The 18,105-nt window shown below is 44.8% G+C and overlaps 1 protein-coding gene across 1 annotated transcript in view; it reads right to left on the bottom strand.

Annotated features, from left to right (window-relative positions):
• Positions 1 to 18,105, bottom strand: part of LOC124622432 (myrosinase 1-like) — a 308,720-nt gene that overhangs the window by 241,086 nt on the left and 49,529 nt on the right. The window contains exon 2 of the mRNA XM_047148127.1: positions 9,809 to 9,942. Within this exon, the coding sequence (XP_047004083.1) occupies positions 9,809 to 9,942 (134 nt within the window). The remainder of the gene's footprint in view (positions 1 to 9,808; positions 9,943 to 18,105) is intronic.

Genomic DNA, 18,105 nt, shown 5'->3' with positions numbered 1-18,105 from the left:
CCATGCCCGAGGCAGGATTCGAACCTGCGACCGTAGTGGTCACGCAGTTCCAGACTGAAACGCCTTGAACCGCACAGCTACACCGGCCAGCAATCTCCTTTCTCCTGAACAAAGGTCATGTGTGCATCAGCCATCCAAATTCCCAGCTTTGGGCCTTTCTCCTTTCTGGCGACACGCTCCTTGTCTCTCACCTGAGATCACATGGGGCAGCCGTGTGACGTCCTCGTCCCACCAACTTGCATCCAGCCCAGCAGGCAAATTCAGCTCTCCTCACTACCAGCCCTAGGTGGACTACTAACTCGCCCACATACTCATAACGCTACAATGCTCTGAAACGTGCTCCCATGTTGGCCACAAGGTTGGTAAAGAGTTCTTGTGGTAAGTCATTCCATTCCTCCACCAATGCGGCTGACTAGAGTTGCACTCCGCTATTCGATGCGGTCAGTTGTCATCACCCGAAAAAACCTGACAATTGCCAACAGGACTTACACTCTGAGGGTACCATACAAATGTAACTAAATATGAAGATAATAATAATAATTTTGGGTCGCTCAGTCGCTTGATGCAAGTCTTTCTGTAGTGCGCCGCTTCAGCGAATTGTGTGTCACTAATCTAACCTAGTTATCCAACCAGGGAAAGGGGACCTAGAGTTTAGGGTGTAATCCGAAACAAGTGTGGTTTATGGCGACTACTCACATCTTTGAGGACTAATTTAGAACGAAGGCCGTGGCCCGACTGAAATTCGATCCCGCAACCTCTCGGTTTCCAGGCACACGCTTTATCGGTAGATCACCAGGCCCGACTCGCATACAAATAGTTCATCTATAGCTTTTGATGATAGAGTTCGCGAGTATCAAATAAGTGACATAACTGAATGGCCATATCTTTTGATGCACTGACTTAAAGCTTAAATGTTTGACACCCCCAAGGGACAGTATGCAGGGTGGCAACCGGTGTGCCCCTCCACAAGGAGTGCAAGACCCACATCACTCGCCCATCTTCCATTTCTAATACACAACTATGCATATGGTTTTGCGGAACCATTCTGAATATTTCTGCTTATCTTCAGACGGGAGTACCGAATCAGAGCAAGTGGTGATTAAATATCGCATCTCCGGCAAAGAGCAAATTTTGTAGCAGATGAAAATAGTTCAGTTAGCTTCGGTTTCTTTGAGTGAGCTACGACATGCCCAAAGCAATGAAACGAGGGAACGGTCGAGTCGGGGCGGTTTGTAGCGGTATTCACGGGCGGCCTGAGAGATAACCAGCGGACAAGCCGCCTCGGCTGGTGGCGCCCTCGTCCCTCACCGTAAAACTCAAAGCTGCGATTTCTCCACTACATGGAAAGCTGGTCCGAGACTCAATTTTCTGCTGCCAAGGCGCCGTATTAACACAAAAGACGGGTCTGGCACAGCTACCAGAAAGTAACTTTCGCAGAAGCGTCATTTATTATTTTCTGTTATTAAACGAGTAGGCAGATTTAACAAACAGGAGAATTTGGACAGCTTCCGTTACATTTCAAGTACCACAAGAACTAATGAACACGAGGGACGGCTTTTATCATCATGACATATAGCTTTGTCACAAAACTGTATTATGGTTTATGAAGTAATGACTACAGTATGGTCTAAGGAGCTGCAGTCATGGGCTGTGCCGCTGATCCCGGCGGAGGTTCGAGTCCTCCCTCGGGCATGGGTGTGTGTGTTTGTCCTTAGGATAATTTAGGTTAAGTAGTGTGTAAGTTTAGGGATGATAACCTTAGAAGTTAAGTCCCATAAGATTTCACACGCATTTGAACATTTGACTACAGTATGTTATTCTATCTGTAACATAATTTTTTCTTCATTGTTATTTCACCCCCTTTCTAAAAATTTAATACATAGTAACATTTTAAATAGCCTTAAAATTGAATATTTTCTCAAAAATGAAATGCACATAGTGATTTGTTTTGGTTAAAAGACAAAATATGAATTGTTGACTGTTTATAAAACATTTACACAGAGAACAATGAAGTGATGGGTTTATGAAGATTGCCAGGGGTAACTGTATCATGGGAGTTGTAGGATTTTCGGTGGTGTGTACTATGGGTGTCCTGTGTGTCTGTCTGGCTTAGCAGTGAACATGTGAAAGAGACAAATGTACACCTTAACTAATCTATACACGTTGTTAGTGGACCACGATCATCCTCCGCCAATGGCGTCACTGGTTGCAGTATGGAACGTCATGGGGTCAGCATAATGCTCTCCTATCACAGGATAATGTATGCGCCGGATAAGCCATTGCAAATGTGAAATGCTGGTACATCAATAACCAGTGTACCACCAGCATGTTGAACGCAAGCATGCAAACGTGCGTGCTTTGTGTTGTATAGGTGCTAGATGTCAGATCCCACGCCTGTCGCAATTGGTCGGTCAATGCGGGGATGGTTAATGCTGGTTATATACGACTCTGGAATTGTCGGCTGATGATGTGCCATGTGTCGTCGATTGGAGACAGAGCTGGTGATCTAGCAAGCCAAGGTAACATGTCGACAGTCCGTAGAGCATGTTGCGCTACAACAGCGTATATGGGTGAGCGTTATCCTGTTGGAGCAGACACCGCGGAAAGCTGTTCCAGGCGCTACAGTCTGGAACCGCGCGACCGCTACGGTCGCAGGTTCGAATCCTGCCTCGGGCATGGATGTGTTAGATCTCCTTAGGTTAGATAGGTTTAAGTAGTTCTCAGTTCTAGGAGACTGATGACCTCAGAAGTTAAGTCCCATAGTGCTCAGAGCCATTTGAACCATTTTGAAAGCTGTTCATGAATGGTAGCACAACAGATCGAATCATCATACTGACGTATGAATTTGCATTCAAGGTACGTGGGATAACCACGAGAGTGCTCCTGCTGTCGTACGAAATCGTACCCCAGTCATAGCTCCAGGTGTGGGTCCAGTGTTTCTAGCACACAGGTACGTTGGTTGCAGGTACTCAACCAACCTCCTCCTAACCAACACACGGCATCACTGGCACCAAGGCAGACCCAGACTTCATCAGGGAACACAGCAGACTTCCACCCTACTCTCCATTGAGCTCTCGATTGACACCACTGAAGACGCAAACGGCGGTGATTTGGGGCCAGTGGAATGCATGCTACAGGGCGTCAGGTTCGGAACCTATTTGTAAAAGTTCGTTGTGTCACTCTAGCGCCAAATGCTGCTCAAACTGCTGCTGCATATGCAGTACTATGCGCCATGGCCGTACACCGAACACAATGGTCTTCCCTGTCGGTAGTACCACGTGGCCGTCCAGATCCCGGTTTTCTTGCGACCGTACATTCTCGTCACCACCGCTGCTAGCAATCGCTTACAGTGGTTACATTCCTGCGAAGTATTTCTGCAGCACCGCAGAAGGAACATTCATTTTCTGGTAGCCCTACTGCACGACCTCGTTCAAACTCAGTGAGCTGTTGATAATGGCGTCTTCGTAGCCTTAAAGGCATTCTTGACTAGCAGCAACTCACGTCCAACCTCAAAGGTAATAAACGCTCACGTGTGTTTGAAGCAAACCTGATTTGCATCCTCACAGAGGCACCACTAGCGTCACACATACGCGGCTGCAGCGAAATTTGAATAAACAACGTTCAGATGTAGAAACATGCCTATTACCTTCCATTTATGTCGCAAAACTCCTTCTTGGTAGTGTTTTCTTTTCGTCAAAGCTTCTTGTGATTTATTTGTTTATTTGCGTTGCCACCCACCAGGATTAGCCAATTCCTTCTGTATGTTTGATCGGCTACTGTCATTGTTTGCTTGTCTGCAACCCCTTGAGCTAAAATGTTGGCCGTACTTTGCCGTTCTATATTTCAGTTACACATGATACTGGCCAGAGGGGCTTTATGATTATGTTTCGCTTACTACACTACTGGCCATTAAAATTGCTACACCTAGAAGAACTGCAGATGATAAACGGGTATTATTTGGACAAATATATTATACTAGAACTAACATGTGATTACATTTTCACGCAATTTGGGTGCATAGATCCTGAGAAATCAGTACCTAGAACATCCACCTCTGGCCGTAATAACGGCCTTCATATGCCTGGGCATTGACTCAAACAGACCTTGGATGGCGTGTACAGGTACAGCTGCCCATGCAGCTTCAAGACGATACCACAGTTCATCAAGAGTAGACTGGCGTATTGTGACGAGCCAGTTGCTCGGCCACCATTGACCAGACGTTTTCAGTTGGTGAGAGATCTGCAGAATGTGCTGGCCAGGGCAGCAGTCGAACATTTTCTGTATCCAGAAAGGCCTGTACAGGACCTGCAACACGCGGTCGTGCATTACCCTGCTGAAACGTAGGGTTTCGCAGGGATCGAATGATGGGTAGAGCCACGGGTCGTAACACATATGAAATGTAACGTCCACTGTTCAAAGTGCGGTCAATGCGAACAAGAGGTGACCGATACGTGTAACCAATGGCACCCGATATCATCACGCCGGGTGATACGCCAGTATGGCGATGAGGAGTACACTCTTCCAATGTGCGTTCACAGTGATGTCGCCAAACACGGATGCGACCATCATGATGCCGTAAACAGAACATGGATTTATCCGAAAAAATGACGTTTTGCCATTCGTCCACCCAGGTTCGGCGTTGAGTACACCATCGCAGGCGCTCCTGTCTGTGATGCAGCGTCAAGGGTAACCGCAGTCGTGGTCTCCGAGCTGATAGTCCATGCTGCTGCAAACGTCGTCGAACTGTTCGGACGGAGGGTTGTTGTCTTGGAAACGTCCCCATCTGTTGACTCAGGGATCGAGACGTGACTGCACGATCCGTTACAGCCATGCGGTTAAGATGCCTGTCATATCGACTGCTAGTGATACGAGGCCGTTGGGATCCAGCACGGCGTTCCGTATTACCCTCCTGAACCCACCGATTCCATATTCTGCTAACAGTCATTGGATCCCGACCAACGCGAGCAGCAATGTCGTGATACGATAAACCGCAATCGCGATAGGCTACAATCGGACCTTTATCAAAGTCGGAAACGTGATGGTGCGCATTTCTTCTCCTCATACGAGGCATCACAACAACGTTTTACCAGGCAACTCCTGTCAACTGCTGTTTGTGTTCGAGAAATCGGTTGGAAACGTTCCTCATGTCAGCACATTGTAGGTGTCGCCACCGGCGCCAACCTTGTGTGAATGCTCTGAATAGCTCATGATTTGCATATCACAGTGTCTTCTTCCTGTCGGTTAAATTTCGCGTCTGTAGCAAGTCATCTTCGTGGTGTAGCAATTGTAATGGCCAATAGTGTATTTACCACAGCTGATTGCCTCTAAAAACCACCTAAGTGAATCTAAGCAACACCGTCTAGAGGCTTTTTTTAGCATAATTTAGTTCAGCCGTTTGCGGCACCCTATTGTTTTAAGCAATTTGCCATGGTGGTCTCACAAACTTCACGCCCTGTTCCTAGTGATTTTTGATCGGTCATTGCGCCGTAAGGCTCACTGAGATTATAAGCATGACAGTCTGCCTGCCTGAGGAGACATGTTTTGACGCAAGCTTAAGGTGCCTTAAAATAATTACTAATGGCTAATGGGCATCTTGTATTCCCACCCCAATTTCGATTAAATCCTATAGCATCTTCGTCCATTGTAAAACTTATTTGCTTGGGGCGACGGCCGTTGATTCTTTTATCCTGCATGTGTCTTTAATGTTATTCAAGTTTTATGTAGAGAAATTTTGTTCACTTGATATTGGTCGGTGTTCCCGTAAGAAGGTCTTTAGGAGCGAGACATCTTGCTCGTTAGTGAAATTTATATGCAAAATTTAATTAGACGGAGCTTCGCCGCGGTAATTTATGCAATTGCTAAGTGTAGTTATTTTATTTGATCAACTGCACTTCCTGGCATGTAATTGTCTGTTAACGAGCAACGCCTTATGCCAATTAATAATTCTTGCTGCAGCTGTTTCGTACTTCACATTCTTCTCGTAAAAAAGGGAAGGAGATTTTATTTTTGGGCCACTTATGTGCGGCGAACTTTTTTTTTCACCTACCCACGCATTTTAAGAACTATATTTACTGAAGTGCCGAGCACTGGATTTAACTATGTTATTTACTAGTCATCAGTGCTCCCTCTATTAAATTGCGTATTTTACTAATTGTAAATTGTTCGATTCTTTTTTTGATAATAAGCTACAGTATAAGTATTTACAATTTTGTTCGTCCAGCACACTCTCCAATCAGCTCCCTAACGCCTCAGTAACAATATTTAATATTATTTATTTTCTTTGTCTTCTTCTAGGTCTGTCTATGGCGCCACAAATATATTGAATTTTTTTATTTTTTTATTATCATGTAACATAGAAATACACCATTGCTTACACTGTGATGAACAGTTAAAAACACTGTATATGATGATGAAACTAAACTGGAAACAACAGAGCACAAATTGAACCAAGTTTATACTATGGAGATCTCTGTTGATAAGACAAAACTACTTGCGTTTAGAGGAGTCGAACATATAAAATAAAAAATTGTCAAGATAATGAAACAAGAACGAAGTTATGACCATCTTGGAAATCAAACGAATCATCTAGAAGATCAAAGTGTAGATAGAAAAACTTCTGAAAGTCCAATGAAGGTGTGGTATTGTAAGTTCTTTACAAAAGAAGTGGAAGGTAGAAAGTATTCATAAAACTACGGGAATATCAGTATGGCGCAACGGGCAGGGAAAATCAATTCATTGTACACAAAGAGGACATCTGTACTGTTGGACGACGTGGTGGTTACATGTTTTTTAATAGTTCTGCATAACAGTACCTGATAATAGGAGCTTGTCTCCCGAAAGGTGTTTACTTACGTACCCTCAATAGTGCTGTAGAGGTGGATGTTTTGTTTCGTTACTGCAAGTGTTTACTATTGAAGTTAGAAAGTACCACCTCCCATCCTTTCGGAGGTAGCGAAGAAAATCGTCTAAGTCAGTTCTATGTGTTTGCTTCTCATTATAGTAAAGTTTATGCAGTGTGTATACGCTTACGTGAAACTGTTGATCTAAGGGCTTATGAGGGAGTTTTCGGCCTTTTGGGAACTTTTCACCAGGAAAATATAAGCGAATCAGAATTGACGATCCTAACGACTAAGACACAATATACACTATCTGATCAAATTTATTTGTACAATCCTATGTGGCGCGGAATTGACTACTAGATGTCACGGGAGGCAGAGCTGCTATTATAAAAAGAGGACGGGCAGTGTTGTGTTGTCAGTAGGAAAGCAGCAACAGCAGGACAGGTGGGTCAGGAGAGGTCAGTGACCTCGAACGTGGACTAGTCATTGAATGTCATCTGAGTAATAAATTCATCAGGGGCATTTCAACCCTTCTAAAGCTGCCCGAGTAGACTGTTGGTGATGTGACTGTGAAGTGAGAACGAGAAGGAATAGCCACTGCTAAACAAAGTCCAGGCAGGTCTCATACAATGACGGACAGGGGTCGTTGAGTATTGGGGAAGGTGGCTGATGAAAAATCGCCTGAAATCAGCGGTGAGAATCTCTCGTGAGTTTCAAAGTGATACCAGCGGGCCAACTAACACAGTGACTGTGCGTGGGGACTTGATTGGGGTACAATATTCGAGCAGTTCGTCATAAGCCACTGTAATCAATCCTAAGCGACGTATGAGATGGTATAAAGAGGCACGCCACAGGACAGTGGATGGCTGGAAACGAGGGACTTGGAGTGATGAATCATGCCGTACTCTGTGGCGCAATACGATGGAAAGATTGTCTTTGGCGAACGCCTGGAGAACGTTACCTGTCAACACGTATAGTGCCAACAATGAAGTACGGAGGAGGTGGTGTTGGGGCAAGGGAATGTTTTTCATAGTTATGGTCAGGACTGCTCATAGTGCTGAAGAAAAAGCTGAATGGGGCGTGGTATGAAGACATCTTACAGCATCGCCTACTGCGCACAAAACAGGAGAAGTTTCTGAGGTGGTGACTGGATCAGCACGAAAATGAATCCTGCCATAAAGCAGCATCTGTTAGAAAATGGTTTGTGGACAGTAACATTCCTGAAACGGACTGGCCTGCTTAGAGTCCCGACCTGAAACAGTGGATCACCTCTGAGACGTGAAACTTCCTGGTAGATTAAAACTGTGTGCCGGACCGAAACTCGAACTCGTTACCGTTGCCTTTCGCGGACAAATGCTCTACCATCTGAGCTACCCAAGCACGACTCACGATCCGTCCTCACAGCTTTACTTCCACCAGTACCTCATCTCCTACCTTCCAGACTTCACAGAAGTCTGGTACGAGATGAGATACTGGCGGAAGGAAAACTGCAAGGAGGGGTTGTGAGCCGTGCTTGGGTAGCTCAGATGATAGAGCACTTGCCCGCCAAAGGCAAAGGTCCCAAGTTCAAGTCTCGGTCCGGCACGTTGTTTTAATCTGCCAGGAAGTTTCATATCAGCGCACACTCCGCTGCAGAGTGAAAATATCCTTCTGGTCCTTGGGGATATGTTAGAATGTAGATTTCGTTTCAGATCCCCATTGTCCAACATCACTATTTTCTTTGGTTTCGGCTGTTGGAGAAGAACAGGCTGCTGTTCCTCCACAGACATGCAGACACCTCACTGAAACTGTCCCCAGCAGAGTCCAAGACGTCACAAAGGCAACGGAGGGCACATCCCTTATTAATTTCCAATAACAGGCTTCAGTATAATTTTGATCAGATTGTATACGGCGATACGTCGTAGAGCAGATGTGAATTTAAAATCCGAGACAATTCATTAGCACAAAGCTACTCTCCATAAAATTATAAATTTTCGCTGGATATTATGATAAATAATTTGCAATAAACAGTAGGCGTATCCAGTCTCTTTAACAAATAAATTATCTTCTGTCAGAAGCTAACTTCCTCGTGTTCGAAGTATTTATTGCTTTCAAATCATCCACATAGTACGTATGACAGTTGCGGGAATCATGTAGATAATGAATAATCCGTACTAGTTTGACGCACTTCTGGTGCACATCACTTGTCACATCGCCTGGTACAGTGTTCTTTCCGTTGATCCATAGCTTAATACTCATGTTCTTTGGTCATTTCGAAATAAGAGGAAGTACATTTGATAATCAAGTTCGAAGAACACTGAGAAATACATGCGGAAAATATTGGGTACTGCAGGAGGAACTGTAAACATTTTAGTAGGTGGCAGAATACAGTATTTCGAATAAAACTTTCCATATACATATGTATACTTTCTATTGGTTCCAGAGATGCAGCGCGTTGCAGATATTATGGATAGTGCCACCGTCATTAGAAAAACCCAGGAGTCCTCGTAGTGTTGTCAGAAGAATTTGAAACTGCTTTGAAGTCAGAGGTGAAATTTTTTAAAATTAACTTCGAACTTAATCATTTCCCTTTGCATAACAGCTTGTGTGAGAGTTTTTGTTTGTGTTAGTTTCTAACATATAATTGTATTTTTTCAACTAATGAAAATTCGGCACGTGTTACATGTAAAATTTTTATTCGAAGTAGTCTATACCACCACATCTTGAAATATTTACTATTTCTCCTGAAACACCATGTAAATATATGTTTGTGTGTGAGGGAGGTGGGGGGGGGGGGTCATTGTCAAGAAAACTGGAGATACAATTCTACTTGAACTACATGCAGTCGTCTTTCCTCGAATAATATCTCTTTAACCTGCGTAGTGATATGATATGCAGTGTACGTCCATGAAAAGCACGTTCAGAAGAATTTGACAGACGCCGTAAGTTCTTTAATCCGCTATATGAACCGTCGTAAGCGTGTAACTCACCCCTAGGGACTTGATCATCTCCACGTCCTCTTCGTACTTGTGATAAGAATCGCAGGCCACATCGCCGTTAGATCCGTCATCCACGTAGTCTGGGTGCTCGTGAGTCATCCGGTCCCAGATGTTTTCCCCCTTGCCTGAAACAAGGGTGCAGACAAGCCGCAGAGTTACAACTCTTCATTGTCTCAACATCATACAGTACCACACGTCAGATACAGGCTACAATAAATGGATTTTCTGTTGTCCGTCAAGTTTGCCGCTCTCTGTAATCCGAGACGTGTCTGAACAGCTGCATCGACCCACTTGACTGATAGTTTGCCCACTTTCATATTGCAGCCATACATTTTCTGCTCAGAAGTATCCAGACATCTCTGTGTAATGCGGAACTGATGGCTAGAAGTCAAGAGAGCCGGACCTGCCATGTAAAAGGAAGTATGGAGATGGTGTTGTCAGTAGAGAATCAGTAGCAGCAGAACAGGTCAGTCAGAAGAGCTGATGGACTTCGAACGTAGACTGGTCACTGGATGTCATCTGAGCAACAGACCCATCAGAGATATTTCAACCCTTCTAAGACTTTCTCTGCCCGGGGACTGTGTGTTTGTGCTGTCCTCATCATTTCATCATCATCCTCATCATCGTCATGCGTGACATTGGCTAGATTGGATTGTGAAAAAATTGGACTGTGTAAAAATTGGGACTTCGTACGGGCGCTGATTACCGTGCAGTTGAGCGGCCCACAAATCAAAAATCATCATCCTTCTAAAACTGCCCACCTCGACTGATAGTGACGTGATTGTGAAGTTTAAACACCATAGCTAAACTAAGGTTAGGCAGAGCTCACGTATTGGCAGACAGGCATCACTGAGTACAGCGGAGGGTGGTTGCAAACAGTCCTATGAAATCAGTGGAAGCAATCACTCCTGAGTTCCGAAGTGCAACCAGTAGTCCAGCCAGCACAATACCTGTGCGTAGGGAGCTAAAAAGAAAGGACACAACGGTCGAGCAGCTTCCACATTAGCCGCGGTCAGTGAATTACACGAGACTGACTGTAGACGATAAGAACATCTTACCGACAGTATTAAATGACGCTTGAGGTAGTGTAAAGAGTGACGTCACTAGACAGTGAGTGATTGGAAACGGGTGATTTGGAGCGATGAATCACGCTATACCCTGTGGCAACCCGATGGAAGGGTTTGAGGTTGGCAGATGCCTGGAGAACGTTGCGTGGCATCTAATGTGGTGCCAACAGTGAAATACGGAGGAATTGGTGTTCGGTATGGGGGTGTTTTTCGAGTTTGTGGTGTGGTCTCCTGTTGTTGTTGTTGTTGTTGTGGTCTTCAGTCCTGAGACTGGTTTGATGCAGCTCTCCATACTACTCTATCCTGTGCAAGGTTCTTCATCTCCCAGTACCTACTGCAATCTACATCCTTCTGAATCTGTTTAGTGTATTCATCTCTTGGTCTCCCTCTATGATTTTTACCCTCCACGCTGCCTTCCAATACTAAATTGGTGATCCCTTGATGTCTCAGGACATGCCCTACCAACCGATCCCTTCTTCTAGTCAAGTTGAGCTACAAATTTCTCTTCTCTGCAATTCTATTCAGTACCTCCTCATTAGGTATGTGATCTACTCATCTAATTTTCAGCATTCTTCTGTAGCACCACATTTCAAAAGCTTCTATTCTCTTCTTGTCCAAACTATTTATCGTCCATGTTTCACTTCCATACATGGCTACACTCCATATAAATACTTTCAGAAACGTCTTCCTGACACTTAAATCTATTCTCGTTGTTAACAAATTTCTCTTCTTCAGAAACGCTTTCCTTGCCATTGCCAGTCTACATTTTATATCCTCTCTACTTCGACCATCATCAGTTATTTTGCTCCCCAAATAGCAAAACTCATTTACTACTTTAAGTGTCTCATTTCCTAATCTAATTCCCGCAGCATCACCCGATTTAATTCGACTACATTCCATTATCCTCGTTTTGCTTTTGTTGATGTTCATCTTATATCCTCCTTTCAAGACACTGTCCATTCCGTTCAACTGCTTTTCTAGGTCCTTTGCTGTTTCTGACAGAATTACAATGTCATCGGCGAACCTCAAGGTTTTTATTTCTTCACCATGGATTTTAATTCCAACTCAGATTTTTCCTTTTGTTTCCTTGTCTCCCTATTGTGATTAAAAAAGCGCTAAATGTGGAAGGATGCACACACATTTTACGGCACTGTGTACCGTGTGCCATAGAGGAATGGTTCAGAGACAATGGTTGCTTGAATCAGCAAGATAATGAACGCTGTCATAAAGCAGCATCCGTAAGGTAGGCGTGGACAGTGAGGCTCCAGAAATGAACTGGCCTGCCCATAGTCCCGACGGTGTGCCCAGTGGAAGACCTCTGGAATGATAACGTCGGCTTCGTTGCAGATTCCAGCGTTCAGCATCGGTGCCTGATTTCAGCTCTTGAGATAATGGGCTGCCATTCCTTCACACACGTGTAGACACGTCATAGAATATATCCTCGTCAGGGTTCATGCCGTCATAAAAGCAAAGGGTGGGCACTCCATATTAATGGCCACTAATAGTGTATATTCCCGGTTACCAAACGCAATTTCCAGCCATTTAGTCATAAATAGAATCGCCATAGTCGACGTTGAGGTATAGGAAATATATACATTAAACTGGATGACGTGATTTTCTAACTTATTACCTTCTGGCTCTCTTAAAGTTAGTAAATTGAAAGATACGAGACACAGAACTAAACTCTTTCATACTATGACGTAACGCTGCAGTGCAACAGTTAATAAAAGCGAATTTCTGAAATTGAGAACGTGTTGAAAATAGTTAAAATTTTTCCCTTCTTCCCATTACGTTTGTGAATACGAGACATCTTAGCCTATGTTTACATGTTTAGGTGCATTCAAGTTCTAAGGCCTCCGATTTTTTTTTTCTCCGGACTGGAAAGAGGTAGAAACATGCGCATTGTTTTAAAATGAGGCCGCGTTCATTGTCAATACGTCCCAGAGATGGCAGCACCGTACGGCAGATGGAATTTTACCGCCAGCGGCGAGAATGAGAACTGTTTTAAATACTTAAAATGGCGACGTTTTCCTTACTTGAACAGTGTGCAATCATTCGTTTTCTGAATTTGCGTGGTGTGAAACCAATTGAAATTCATCGACAGTTGAAGGAGACATGTGGTGATGGAGTTATGGATGTGTCGAATGTGTGTTCGTGGGTGCGACAGTTTAATGAAGGCAGAACATCGTGTGACAACAAAGCAAAACAACCTCGGGCTCGCACAAGCCGGTCTGACGACATGATCGAGAAAGCGGAGAGAATTGTTTTGGGGGATCGCCGAATGACTGTTGAACAGATCGCCTCCAGAGTTGGCATTTTTGTGGGTTCTGTGCACACAATCCTGCATGACGACCTGAAAATGCGAAAAGTGTCATCCAGGTGGGTGCCACGAATGCTGACGGATGACCACATGGCTGCCCGTGTGGCATGTTGCCAAGCAATGTTGACGCGCAAAGAAAGCATGAGTGGGACTTTCTTTCCGTCGGTTGTGACAATGGATTAGACATGGATGCCATTTTTCAATCCAGAAACAAAGCGCCAGTCAGCTCAATGGAAGCACACAGATTCACCGCCACCAAAAAAATTTCGGGTAACCGCCAGTGCTGAAAAAATGATGGTGTCCATGTTCTGGGACAGCGAGGGCGTAATCCTTACCCACTGCGTTCCAAAGGACACTACGGTAACAGGTGAATCCTACGAAAATGTTTTGAAGAACAAATTCCTTCCTGCACTGCAACAAAAACGCCCGGGAAGGGCTGCGTGTGTGCTGTTTCACCAAGACAACGCACCCGCACATCGAGCTAACGTTACGCAACAGGTTCTTCGTGATAACAACTTTGAAGTGATTCCTCATGCTCCCTACTCACCAGACCCGGCTCATAGTGACTTTTGGCTTTTTCCAACAATGAAAGACACTCTCCGTGGCCGCACATTCACCAGCCGTGCTGCTATTGCCTCAGCGATTTTCCAGTGGTCAAAACAGACTCCTAAAGAAGCCTTCGCCGCTGCCATGGAATCATGGCGTCAGCGTTGTGAAAAATGTGTACGTCTGCAGGGCGATTACGTCGAGAAGTAACGCCAGTTTCATCGATTTCGGGTGAGTTGTTAACTAGCAAAAAAATGGGAGGCCTTAGAACTTGAATGAACCTCGTAATATCGACTCTTCTGGAATATCGGTACAAAGATTCTTGACGTCGTACTTTTAAGACATCAAAACAATAGCCTGTTGGTCTTTCTGTTGTCCATTCAAAACGAACCGCGAACGTCCGACTTGTAATCCTACGCAAATTCTGTGCGCTTATGTGAAGATAGCAGCGATCGTAAATAGGCAGCTGATACAGATTGTGATGGAGTTGTTTTTCTGCATGACTCATGGAATGTCTTTAGTCTTGACGCACGAGGAGGAATTAGCTGAACCTCGTCCATTCTCTATGAGTCAGTGCATTCCACGAGATTCAAAGCAAACGATAAGAACATCTTACCTTTAAGACTTGTGTGAAGAATCACAGCCGGCTGGAGTGGCCAAGCGGTTCTAGGCGCTACAGTCTGGAACAGCGCGACCGCGGCGATCGCAGGTTCGAGTCCTGCCTCGGGCAGGGATGTGTGCGATGTCCTTAGGTTAGTTAGGTTTAAGTAGTTCCAAGTTCTAGGGGACTGATGACCTCAGATGTTAAGTCCCATAGTGCTCAGAGCCATTTGAACCATTTGAAGAATCACATATCGACCGCGAAAAGCTCAGACTTCGTATTCTGTTCAAGGTTACAATCCGAATAAGAAAAACTCTTGACTTGCTCTCATTTAATGTTTCAAATGGCTCCGAGCACTATGGGACTTAACATCTGAGGTCATCAGTCCCCTAGAACTTAGAACTATTTAAACCTAACTAACATCACACACATCCATGCCCGAGGCAGGATTCGAACCTGCGACCGTAGCGGTTCGTTTTATACGAGAGCCATAAAGTAAAGTAACGTTATTTAGGCCGCAAGGAAACTATGGAATACTTAAAACATATTTACTAGTAAAATCTTAACCTGAAACTACACCATGCGTAATCACCATTTAGATTTTAACACTGCTCATAAAGAGTTGGCAAATTCTGCCGCCTAAGATTGCAGTGCCGGCCGGAGTGGCCGAGCGGTTCTAGGCGCTACAGTCTGGAACCGCGCGACCGCTACGGTCGCTGGTTCGAATCCTGCCTCGGGCATGGATGTGTGTGATGTCCTTAGGTTAGTTAGGTTTAAGTAGTTCTGAGTTCTAGGGGACTGATGACCTCAGAAGTTAAGTCCCATAGTGCTCAGAGCCATTCAAACCATTTTTGATTGCAGCGTGTGTAGTATATCGTCACACATCGTGCCTAGTAGTGACTCGCGAAGTCAGCAGAGTTGCGCTCTTCCAACCCTACGATTCGGTAGTTTTTGCACACTACATACAAGACGTAGTAAATAGTAGGGTTACTAGTAATATTGGCAGCATTGGTAGGGAAGGAAACAGAAATGAATGTGTAACAGGGAAACAGGGAGCCGATGGTTTTTTTTAATCACATAAACAGAACTGCACATCACTCAGTCCATCGTGTATTTTATATCCTTACAGAATATAAATTTCATTTTATAAGTAATAAAAATTAGTTGATAGCGCAACATCTGTACTTTCATGTAGTCAAAGATTACTTCTGATGCAAGTGCAGTTTACATGCACAAACATAAAAAATATGTAATTATTGTTGTTTCTTTATACTCATTAGTACGTTCTTCATCATGATCAATGCAAGATTTTCCTGTTATTACTGAAAAACGCGGAAGATTTTTTTATGAATAACGAAAACGTGTTTTATATACACTGATGAACCAAAACATTATGACCATCTGCTGAATACAATAGTTTTTTTGTCCGTCCTTGGGACGAAATATATCGATGATTCTGCATATCAGGGATCCAACAGTTTGTCGGTAGGTTTGCTGAAGTATGTGGCGTTAGATGTCTAAGCATAGATCATATAATTTGCGTAAATAGCGGGACGCGGATTTGCGTACGCGGTGATAGCGACCCAGATGGGTTTCATAGAATTTACATCAGGCGAATTTGGTAGCAGAAACATCAATGTAAGTTCACCATAATGCTCCTCAATTGTAGTACGGTTTTAGTTCAAAATGGTTCAAATGGCTCTGAGCACTATGGGACTTAAAATCTGAGGTCATCATCCCCCAAGAACTTAGAACTACTTAAAAAAAAAGCACTCCGTCTTCAGGCCACGAGTGGCCTGTTGGGACCATCCGACCGCCGTGTCATCCTCAGTGGAGGATGCGGATAAGAGGGGCATGGGGTCAGCACACCACTCTCCCGGTCGTTATGATGGTATTCTTGACCGAAGCCGCTACTGTTCGGTCGAGTAGCTCCTAAATTGGCATCACGAGGCTCAGTGCACCCCGAAAAATGGCAACAGCGCATGGCGGCTGGATGGTCACCCATTCAAGTGCCGGCCACGCCCAACAGCGTTTAACTTCGGTGATCTCACGGGAACCGGTGTGTCCACTGGGGCAAGGCCGTTGCCAGAACCACTTAAACCTAACTAACCTAAGGACATCACACACATCCATGCCCGAGGCAGGTTTCGAACCTGTGACCGTAGCAGTCGCGTGGTTTCGGACTGAAGAGCCTGGAACTGCTCGGCCACCGCGGCCGGCTACGGTTTTGGCTCCGAGACACGGACGGTTATACTGCTGAAATATGGCATCGGGGAAGACATCAACCTTGAAGGGACGCAGGTTTTCGCACTCTCTGCGCGACTTCGATTACTACCACGTGTCCCCTGCAAGCGCAGGAGAATGTATCCCAAAGCGTAATACTGCTCCCAGCAGCCTGCGTCCGTGGCGGGCTGTGCGTTTCGAGCCGCCGTTCACCTCGATGACGGCGTTTATGGAGACGACCATCAACCTAGTGTAGAGAAAATGTGATTCGCCCAAAGAGCCGACACGTTTCCATTAATCGAGATCGAATACCGATGGTCCCGTGCCCACTGTAATCGTAATTTGACGATATCGTTGGGTCAACACGTGGCCATGTAGCGATGGTCTGCTGCGGAGCTCCATGTTCAACAACAGTGTGTTCCGAAACACTTATAACAGCATTGTGCGCTTTCAGCAGAGCTTCCACAGATCATCGTCTATCCTACTTTACAGAATAGACAAGTCTCCGAAACCCACGCTCTATGAAGAGTCGTGGACATCCAACCATTCAGCACTTAGTGGTAGTTTCACTGTCCTACCTCTTTCTGTAGATGCTCATGATAGTAGCACGTGAACAATCAATCATCTTCACTGTTTTCGAGATACCCATTCACAGGGTCTGCGTAATAATAATCTGCCCTTTGTCAGCTTCGCTTTTTTTTTATCTCAGTAGATTTCCCCATTTGCAGACCATATCTTCTCTAGGGTGATCCCCCGTCCGTGTCTGCTCCGCTTACATACTTTTGTTACGTTACCGCGTCACATGCCCGCAACGCCACCACACGGCTATGTGATAAATCTGCATTGTTTCCTTTATTTTTACTACAACTTCCCTCTGTTTCACGTTACAAATGTCCGCCCCTGGTAGCTGAGAGGTCAGCGGGACGGAATGTCATACCTAACGGCCTGGATTCGATTCCCGGCTGGGTCGGAGATTTTCTCCGCTCAGGGGTGGGTGTTGTGTTGTCCTTATCATCATCATTTCATCCCCATCGGCACGCAAATCGCCGAAGTGGCGTCAACTCGAAAGACTTGTACCAGGCGAACGGTCTACCTGACGGGAGGCCCTAGCCACACGGCATTTACATTTACCTTACAAATCAACTATTTTCGACTAAAACCTGAATTAAACGTTGGTAAGTTAAATTTCGCTATAAACGCTTATTTTTAAGTAACAGACAGTGGGGGTAACTACAGGGTGTACATAAAGTACGGGAATACTTTGAATTATTTATTGCACAAGAACCAAACATTGTACATATGTCATACATATTGCATTTTGAAGAAAAACTCTGAAAGTTTTTTTTACAAACATTCGATATGTGAACCATGAGTGACCCGGCAGACGTCAATACGCTAATCGAATTCTTGCCATACCCGTCCCAGCATGGCATCGTCGACTGTGGCAGTCGCTTACTATATTCTCTCCTGGAGCTCTGCTGCTATATCACGTGGTAGAGGCGGTTGTTGCTCGCTTCTTACCGTACTTAGT

This window comes from Schistocerca americana, chromosome 7 (genome assembly GCF_021461395.2).
Source record: "Schistocerca americana isolate TAMUIC-IGC-003095 chromosome 7, iqSchAmer2.1, whole genome shotgun sequence".
Classification (NCBI taxonomy): domain Eukaryota; kingdom Metazoa; phylum Arthropoda; class Insecta; order Orthoptera; family Acrididae; genus Schistocerca; species Schistocerca americana.
This window is presented reverse-complemented; position numbering and strand designations above follow the sequence as displayed.